Source organism: Camelus ferus, chromosome 29 (genome assembly GCF_009834535.1).
Source record: "Camelus ferus isolate YT-003-E chromosome 29, BCGSAC_Cfer_1.0, whole genome shotgun sequence".
NCBI classification, from domain to species: Eukaryota; Metazoa; Chordata; class Mammalia; order Artiodactyla; family Camelidae; genus Camelus; species Camelus ferus.
The window spans coordinates 26726695-26735664 of NC_045724.1; the positions used below are offsets into that span (position 1 = coordinate 26726695).

At 49.1% G+C, this 8970-nt stretch overlaps 1 protein-coding gene across 4 annotated transcripts in view; it reads left to right on the forward strand.

The window, feature by feature from the left end:
- The window catches only part of LOC102517823 (ST18 C2H2C-type zinc finger transcription factor), an 84934-nt gene extending 76201 nt beyond the window's left edge, over positions 1 to 8733 (forward strand). For 2 of the 4 annotated variants that reach the window (XM_032470075.1, XM_032470076.1), the window contains exons 18-21: positions 876 to 964; positions 2063 to 2166; positions 3984 to 4127; positions 6317 to 8733. In XM_032470075.1, the coding sequence (XP_032325966.1) occupies positions 876 to 964; positions 2063 to 2166; positions 3984 to 4127; positions 6317 to 6457 (478 nt within the window). In that variant the 3' untranslated portion in view covers positions 6458 to 8733. Of the gene's footprint in view, positions 1 to 875; positions 965 to 2062; positions 2167 to 2449; positions 2529 to 3983; positions 4128 to 6316 lie in introns of those variants that run through there. The other 2 variants (XR_004316042.1, XM_032470077.1) reach the window with 2 other exon arrangements.
- Positions 8734 to 8970: the final 237 nt, after the last annotated feature.

Consider the following 8970-nt stretch of genomic DNA (forward strand, 5'->3'; position numbering starts at 1 on the left):
ATGCGTGAATTGTAACCAAATTTCTTTGGGGAAAAGACATTTTAAATGGCTGATTATGATAATTTTTAATTGTATTTAAAAATTGTGTCTCCAAAAATATAACCAAATTGCAAGAGAATGAATGGCTGTGCAGAACAACAAAACCATCTTATCATGAACTACAGGAAATTAGCTTGGTTCGATGTTGTCAGTACCATTTTGGTGCACTTTAAGTAAAACAGATGATATTATAGGAAAGAAACACATGGTGAAGGGTGCAGCTCGCCAGGAAAAGCGTACAGACCCCGCCGGGGCCCTGCGCTGCCCGGCACCGAGTGCACCTGAAGGTGCTTACAGCCGTTCTTTTATTTCCCTTTCACGGAGAGATTTTTCTACTGACAAATAATGTTCTAAAAGTTAAAGAAAACATTAGAGCCTTTCCCCTGCTCAGACTGAATTTGCCTTGGAGGGGGTGTTGTTTTGGGTCTGTATGGCCAGCACGAGGTCAGGAGAAACTGCATTCTACTTTACTATGCGTGGAGTTTTGACTCATTTGGAGCAATTCTTATAGAAACTGTACAGGTACCATCTTCCCTTTACAGAGAATCACCGCTGCTAAAGGAAGGTGCCCGTGTCAACGCACAACGGCAGCGTTTTAGCAAAAGTGATTAAGTGAAGTATCGCCTGTAGCTATTTGTATTTTGATTTAAGGGAAAAGACACACAACGTTTTACAGTGTTTGAGGGTCCTTCGCTCTTGTTTTCACAGGTAGCGTTATTTCCTGCAAAGAGACTTCAGATTACAGTCAGCAGGCAGAGGCTGAAACAGGAAGTGGGGGACACAGAATTCTAGTTTTTGTAGGTGTTTACACATCAGTGTAACTTCTCTTTTCACAGCTTGTCTGGATGTCCTCTCAACGCGCAGGCCATCAAGAAGGGCAAGGTCTCAGAAGAACTAATGACCGTCAAGCTCAAAGCAAGTGGAGGTAGGTGCGCTCGGCGGGCCGGCGCCCGCCCGCCCGGACACGGCCACGGCGAGGCCCCGCCGCGCGGCTCCGGGCGCCGCGTTCTCCCCCGGCGGCCGCCTGCGCGGAGAGGGAGCGCGAACGCGGACGCCCGCGTGCGCAGGTGTGACCGAAGCGCGATGCGCCGCGCCGGGCGTGGACGCCCCGTCGGAAACTGACTGCGCCTCCATCTTTTAAATTTTTTAAAATAAAATAGAATGGAGATTTAAAAAAGTAATAAAATAAAACAGACAATAAGGACCTACTGTTGAGCACAGGGAGCTGTACTCAATGTCTTGTAGAAACCTGCAATTATAAAGAACAAGAAAATGAATACACGTATAGATACGCACGACTGGGTCGCTAAGCTGCACGCCGGCGGCTAACAGCGCTGTAAACCAACGGTACTTCAATCAAAAAACCTGGGACAAGAACTCCGGTCACTGAGGACCCGCTGTGTGTGCAGCGCTTCGTGTTGCATGTCGTCGGTTCTCACAGCGAGGACTTCACACCGGTTTCACGGAGGAGGGCGCGGAAGCACAGGGAGGGGCAGGGCGAGGGTCCGGCGGCGGCCCCGCCCCGGGTCCACGGGGAGCCCCCCCGACAGCGGCCCGCAGGCAGCGGCCCCGCGCGCGGCGCGGTCTCGCGCGCGCCCGTCCCGACACCCCGGGGCCCCGCGCTGGGGGCTCGGCCGCCCCGCCCCGGGCAGGGCACGCGGTGCCCGGGCCGGCGTGCCTCCTGCGGGCCCCGCGAGGCTCCGTGCGGCCGAGGGGGGGACGGCGGCTGCCCTGCAGGGTCCGGCCCGGGCGGAACGGGAGGTGGCCGGGCCCCTCCCGCCGCAGAGCTGGCGCAGAGCGGAGCTGCGGGGACGCTGGGGCCCCCGTTCAAAGGGCGGGGCTCCTGCAACGCTTCTCACCCACTTTTTTAGAATCCTGGGTATGGATTCGGGTAAAAATATAACGTTTCCAATTAAAGTCTCATTTTCACTGAACAAACGCCAGCTAAACGTAAAATGACTCAGATTTGTCACAGTCTCGTATTTTTGGTGTGAACTAAAACAGTCTTGACTTTTTTTCATAGGTATAGAGAGTGATGAAGAAATCAGGCACTTGGATGAAGAAATAAAGGAGCTGAACGAGTCCAATCTTAAAATTGAAGCGGATATGATGAAACTCCAGACTCAGGTAAAAGGGAAAAAAAGAAAGAGAGGAAGCAGTGGCTTTAGGTAATCATAATCCTAAGTGGAGACAGAATATCGAACTGTTGGGTCTTAAACCTCGCGATAAAGCACACCCTGACCTCCTGCAGTGAATACAGAGAAGGTCCCGCTGCACCATCATGGCGCAGACCTGACCAGGTGAACCCCGGGCCATTGCGACTTGGCAGCTGTGGGCAGGACCGCTCCCATGGCCTCGGGCGCACCAGAGGTTTTATCAGCAAATAAAACAGATCCTCCTGTAATTGCAGACACTTGTCGAGCACGTGGTGCTTTAGAAAAACTGTCACGAGGAGATTTGAAAATACTTACCTTCACCCGTAGTTCAAGGTAAACAGAGCAACTTTTTAATTTAATTTTCCTAGAACACCCCTGAATGAGTCAGTTTGACAGAAACAGATCTTTTCCAAGACTTTCGTGAGAGATTGTTTCCTGAAAAGCCAAGCAATCTCTCAGTTCTGCATTCCCCTGTATAATGTCTGCCCCCACCCCCGACTACATTTACCCACACGGAAATTAAAGGTTCAGTCCCGGACCTTTAAAAACACTAATAATGAGTCTATTGCAACAAACCCAAAGGGAAAGAATAGTGAGATGAAGTTAGGGTGCGGTGCCTTCCTCCCCCTCTCCTGAACCGTGGGCGTGTAGACCACCTGTTACTGGCTCTCAGACACCCTCCCTCACAGCAGCTGTGAGTCCGTCTGAAAAACAGGCCTCAATGTGACCAGCATCGTGACCTCCCACTTACAGCGGCCAGGACTCCGAAAAGGCTTCATGCCTTGGTTTGCAAATCATTGAAACGCGTCCTGCAAACCATTAGTGGAGAAAGCAAAGATCTCTGCCCTCCTGGAGCTTAAAGTCTAGAAGGGGAGGCAGACAATAACCAAAAAAAAAAAAAAAAAAATCATAAATGATGAATTGCATCGTCTGGGAGAAAGGGCCGGGAGAAGCAGTCAGGTTTCCCCAGGAGACAGGACAGCCCAGCTCAGCCTTGGGAGAAGGAGGCATTTTGGCGGAGACTTGAGGAACTGAGGGGGTGAGCAAACAGGTTGGGGGAAGAGTGTTGTGAACAATAACACCGGCCACTGCCAGACCCCTCGACCCCGAGAAGGCCCAGGGTTGGCAGGTGTGTAGTTGGGGGGGATGAGCCCCAGGTAACCCGTGGGGCCCCCCAGGCCACTTTTCAGATGTCGGGTTTTGTACTGAATGAACGCAAAGCCATTGTGGGGTTTAGAGCCGCGGGTGAACAGGATCCTATATGACCCACAATCTGCCTGACGTTTTAAGAGACTTGTGTTGGTAAGTGTGTTGAAGCCGGGGAGGGAGACTGGGGGACACAGCCGGATGCAGGGACGCCCCTGAGAAGGGGGCACAGTCCAAGTGGGGACAGTCCCCACTCTGGGCCTTTGGAAGGAGGAGCCGGTGGCTGTGAGTGTGAGAGAAAGAGCGTCAGGCCGCCTCCCAGGCCTGGACAGCAGGCAGGTCGCCATCAGCTGGAAAGGAGAGGACCACGTAGGGAGTGGGTGCAGGAAACAGCGGGGGTTTGCCCTTGAACGGGCAGAGCTCGAGATGTCCATCTCCAGCCTCATGGAGACATGGACCTGTCATCCCGGGGGACATCTGGGCTCCAGACACACTCGGGGATGCTCCGTATCCCCAGAGCGATGGGGCTGGGGAGGCAGGGAGAGGCTGCAACCTGGTTGGGGGGGAGGGGCTGCCGTCTGCAGCTGATGCCTCGGGCTTCCCAGCTCCGCCGCTTGTACTCCCAAGTTATTTCCGTTTCAGATCACGTCGATGGAGAGCAACTTGAAGACGATAGAGGAGGAGAACAGACTGATAGAGCAGAGCAACGAGAGCCTGCTGCAGGAGCTGGCGGGGCTGAGCCGGGCCCTCATCTCCAGCCTCGCTGACATCCAGCTCCCGCAGATGGTGAGTCCCACCCCCGGCTTCCCGGTCCTCCCAGTGTCGGCGAGCTGTCACCCATGGGCCAGGGCGGGAGTGTCGGCTCTGGGGGCGCCATCCACCGTCCCAGCCGCCGCCCCCCACTTCGTCACGTCGATTTGCAGTCACTTCCCTGGGAACGTGACAGATACGTGCGTTTACACTGCATGACGCCCAAGCGCTTTTGATGCCGCGGGAGTCATTTAAAGATGAAGGTTTATTTGAAACTTGTTTCATAATGTAATATGAAAGTTGGAAGCCAAAGTTCCCACTCTAAAGATTGGTTTCCAAAGAGAAAACTTGCTGACATGGCTTACAAAATCTGAGACCCAGCCACTCACCTCATCCACCCAACTCAAGAACTGTGAGAACACCATTCAACTTAGTGGTTCCTTCATCCTAAGTGTGAAGAACTTACCAAAGGTCTCTTCACATGGAGTAAAAAGCATAAAAGTGAGCAAGGTATCCTGTTTCCAAAAGCTGAACACATATGTGAGGCACTGAGATTATTTAAAATTCATAGAAAATTAGTTTCCTTTCCATTTTCACAAATATAATAAACATTTGGAAGATGGGCTGCCTGCTGAATGCTTTTAATTTCCTCAGTGCATATGTTTTTAGAACAAGTTTTCTAAAGCTGCAAATTTGATATACAGGATGGTTTAAACAAGCAGCAATTTAATAGAGAAATGTGGCTGGTTTTCCTGAAAGCAGTAAATCTCAATTTACCCAACTTGCCAGCATGGAGCGCCCACCTTGACATATTCCAAATATGTCTCTTGACAAGTAAAAAACATCAATAATTTTTTAAAAATAATGTAATAAAAAAACAAAAGGAAAATAAGCTGTCACTTTATGGCCAATAGTAAGGTAATTATTGGATGTTACTGTAATGTTATTCCTTAACGTTTGTCTAACTCTTACTTGACATTTGGATTCTGTAACACTTTTCTCGACGGTGCTGTGAGAACCATTAACCGTAGGAGATAAGCCGTACCTTGCATAGTTCTGTACACGGCACGCTCGTGGTGATCTGGGGGCTGACCACACTGACCGTTCACAGTTCATCCGAGCACCAGTCTCCTATCCTATGGGTGACAAACTCGAGGCTCAGAGACCTACGTAATTTAACCGAAGGTTCCAAAGCCAGCGCGAGCGAAGTGACCTGGCTTTGCAGCGTGGCGCCTTTCTCTCTGCCACGTGCGTCCTCGGCGAGCTAGAAACTCACGAAACTACAGCAGAAACGACACAGGGACAGAAGTCAGGGTCAGACAGCGCTGAGAGATCAGTGCCTCGCTGAGCACCACACAGTCAGCTTCACGCTGGGAAAGCCAGCGGTGACAGTGGTGTTACTGCTCCTTAGTGTTCAGACCTCTCACAAGTCCTGTCTTCCAACCTCTTGAGAGGTCAGGGTGGCACGGCTGCAAAAAGCTGGGGAACGCACCCAAAAGTGGCTGAGCGGCGCTCCCTCCCCGCCCCTCAGTCCCTCATACTCTCTTGTGCAGTTTCCACATCTGCCCCACATCTGGGGCTGTTCTCTGAAGTCCCACATTAGGCAAAGGAGATACCAGCACACACACACAAAGAATCAGAGGCGAACAGACCCTGATGTTGTGAATCCAACATTCCACCCAGAAAGACAGAGAGGTTTTAAAATAAATAAATGAATAAGCCTATGACTGTGACCCTCAGGGGAAGACGGACAAAAGGAGGAGATGAGGACACACTCCCACTAGGCAGCTGGTGACTGAGCAACTTGTCCCACCGTAAATTCCTTAAATTCCAGCCCAGAGCTGTCAGTGGGAACTTCTGGTGCCGGCAAAGCCTTCCTCCCCACCCCGTCCACACTCACCTCCCGCAAACAGTGTCTCTGTGCTGCGCACCGCACATCGGGCTGAGCCTCCCTGTCGGGATTCACGGTGCAGCTGTGAGTGGCCCAGCCCAGCAGCCAGACGTCCACCTGCTGTGGCTGCAAACTGACCACAGAACGGGAGCATTTGGGCACACTAACCCCATTAACCGAGTGAAGAGGGAGCAGCACCCACTTAGTCTCTGCGTCTCCCCAGATGCCTGCATTCCTCCCAGATGCCAGGGTCACACGCTTTCCCATGCCCGTGGTCCCCGTTCCCCACAGCCTGGATCATGTGTATGGTGCAATGTGTCTTGTCCCCATTTAGGGGCCCATCAGTGAGCAGAATTTCGAGGCCTACGTCAACACGCTCACAGACATGTACAGCAATCTGGAGCGGGACCATTCCCCGGAGTGCAAGGCTCTGCTGGAGAGCATCAAACAGGCGGTCAGAGGCATCCACGTGTAGGAAGGACCACGCACTGAGGGTGGGGGCTCGCCCCCGCAGCCACACCGCCGGATGTGACCGGGGCTCGCCGCTGAGGCGGGCAGGTGCCGCCCTGCGTTTACAACTGCACCATTGCACTAATTCTCCCCCAGCTGACGTGAAAAGGAAAAAAAATCTATGATAAACTCTTTGGATTAAACGCAATGCAGTCAAATATTAGATCTTATTTATTTTCGTATGTTTTTCTTTTTTTTCTTCATTGCACTCTCTCTGGGTTTTTCTTTTTGTAAAGTATATGTAAAATAAATGTGACATTTTTATATTTTATTTATTTCTAATCAAAGAGTTTTTTTTATCTTTAACTGCATTTTGAAGTCTGCCATATTTTTACAAGTGTGTTTATTAATTTATTTTCCAATAGAATTTAAATAGAAATACTATTGTCAAATCACATATCTTGCTGGGTTTAAATGAAAGACGGAAAAGTATGAAGGAAATCCTTGTCTAAGGACTGCACTAGGGTCCAGTTTGATTTTTATTGCACACTTCTGCCCCCTCCCCCCTCACTGGCTTCGTATTTATAAATGCGCTTGGGCAAGGTGCACACAAGGTAAAGGACGCCCACTGGTGGGGTGTGCGCCCTCACAGAAGCACAGGAGACTGGAAATCAGCCGGTTCTGAATTTGTCAGCAATAATTAAATAGAGCAATCAGCAAAGGATTCGACTTGGCTATGGAGTTTCAGTTAAAATGAATTATTTGTTTGGAATGTTTTAAAGGAGCAAGGTTTTTAGTGACGCAGATTTGTCTATTTGTTTTTCAAGTTAAATCAGATAGTTGGCAACTCTTACCCCAAGACAAGAAGGAAGACTTGATGTGACCGGCCAGGCTTTCCTTCCCCACGTTGGTACAACGCACAAGGGGTGATGACGTAGGTTTGTACTTGGCAAATGCAAACGCATCCAAATGGAAAACCGTGTAGATACCAAATCCCCTGAAATAGCATTTATCTTACTGGGTTGACTGGAAAGGAATGGAAAAAATAGTCACACTTGCAAAAATGTTACCCGGATCTCAGTCGTTGCTTTGAGCGCTGGCGACGCTGTCTCAGCCTCCCTCGACAACCAGACAGCATCCAAGTTGGTAGAAGTCTTTCTGCGGGGCTACACGTGCTGCACAGTACACACACGCACGCCCACAGGCACACACCCACACACACTCACCGACACGACGTTGAGCCCGCGACCTTGAATTTCCGGATGGATCAGAGTTTAGTAGTTGCTATCGTAAAGGCAATGTCTATTTCAGGGATTGTAAAGTAGTTAAGCATTGTTTCAAAAGTTTTTTTATATTTATTTTTTTTAAGAAGAAGGTATAGACAACCAGCTCAACTGCCTTTCTGCTGTGCACACACGCCTGGTGTGCGACGTGCCTCCGTGTAAATGGGCTTGATTTCTGTGCTGTGACAAAGTGCTTATTTTTCCTAGCCTCATGGACGTGTGCACTGAATGCAATGGCACTCACAGGCTTGCTGTGTTCCGCTGTAGTTGCCGCTACGGCACAGACTGAAGTACCGCGGACAGCGACCGCACCCCGTGACACTGCGGTCGGTGCTCTGTGCTACGTGGGGCTGAACTTCGGTTTGGGGTTCATTTGAATCCTCGACTCCTAGTCTAGTGAAAATGAGATGTCTGTTCTTAGGTAGGAACGGTGTTTATTTAAAAATCAACTTAAAAAAAAAAGAGCTACCATATGTGCTGTCTATTATAAATGAGACACCAAACGAAATTTTCTATTAAAGTTATGTACTTGCAGACATTTTACTATACGATACTTGATAGTTGCATACAAATGAGTTCACTTATTACAAAGACAAAAGTTTAATTTGCTAAATATTTTAACAAGTTTGTTATATATTTTATTTAATTTAAAAGAAATCTCTTACCAACCTATGTATTTATTGCCATAATTTACTATGACTTCAGGTTAATTGGTTTGTGTTTGCCTAGTTCGGACAGGATGTTTTGTGACGTACGTTTGTATTTATTTGCCTCCTTTGTACTTGATGTATTTTGTAATGTGCACTGAAACTTTTTTTCCTTTCAACTATGTTAATGATCGATACTGTAAATCGGGTCTTTTGTAAACAACAAAAAGGCAATGATGTATGCATTTTTTTTAATTTGAAGTAGTTTGTATACTGTTTCTTCAAACAATTAATATTTCTTACATCAAAGCAACCAATTGTGTTCAGTGCTGTACATTTGGTGTATGGTAGGAAATAAAAATTGATAATGAGTTTCTCTGTGGTCTTTCTCAAGCTCTGAGAATCACAATCCCGGAGGAGCTCAGTGCAGGGAGGGCACACCTGGGCCTCTGAGGGACTCTGATGCTTTCGAGTCTATCAACCAGTCTGCTTGGCTTACTTTTTCACTCCAAGTGGACAGGATTTTTTTTCTTTTGCCAGTTGGTGAGCCATCCCAGCCGTGGGTCAGGAAGGGAATACACATCCAGGACCGCAGGAGCTTTCGATGT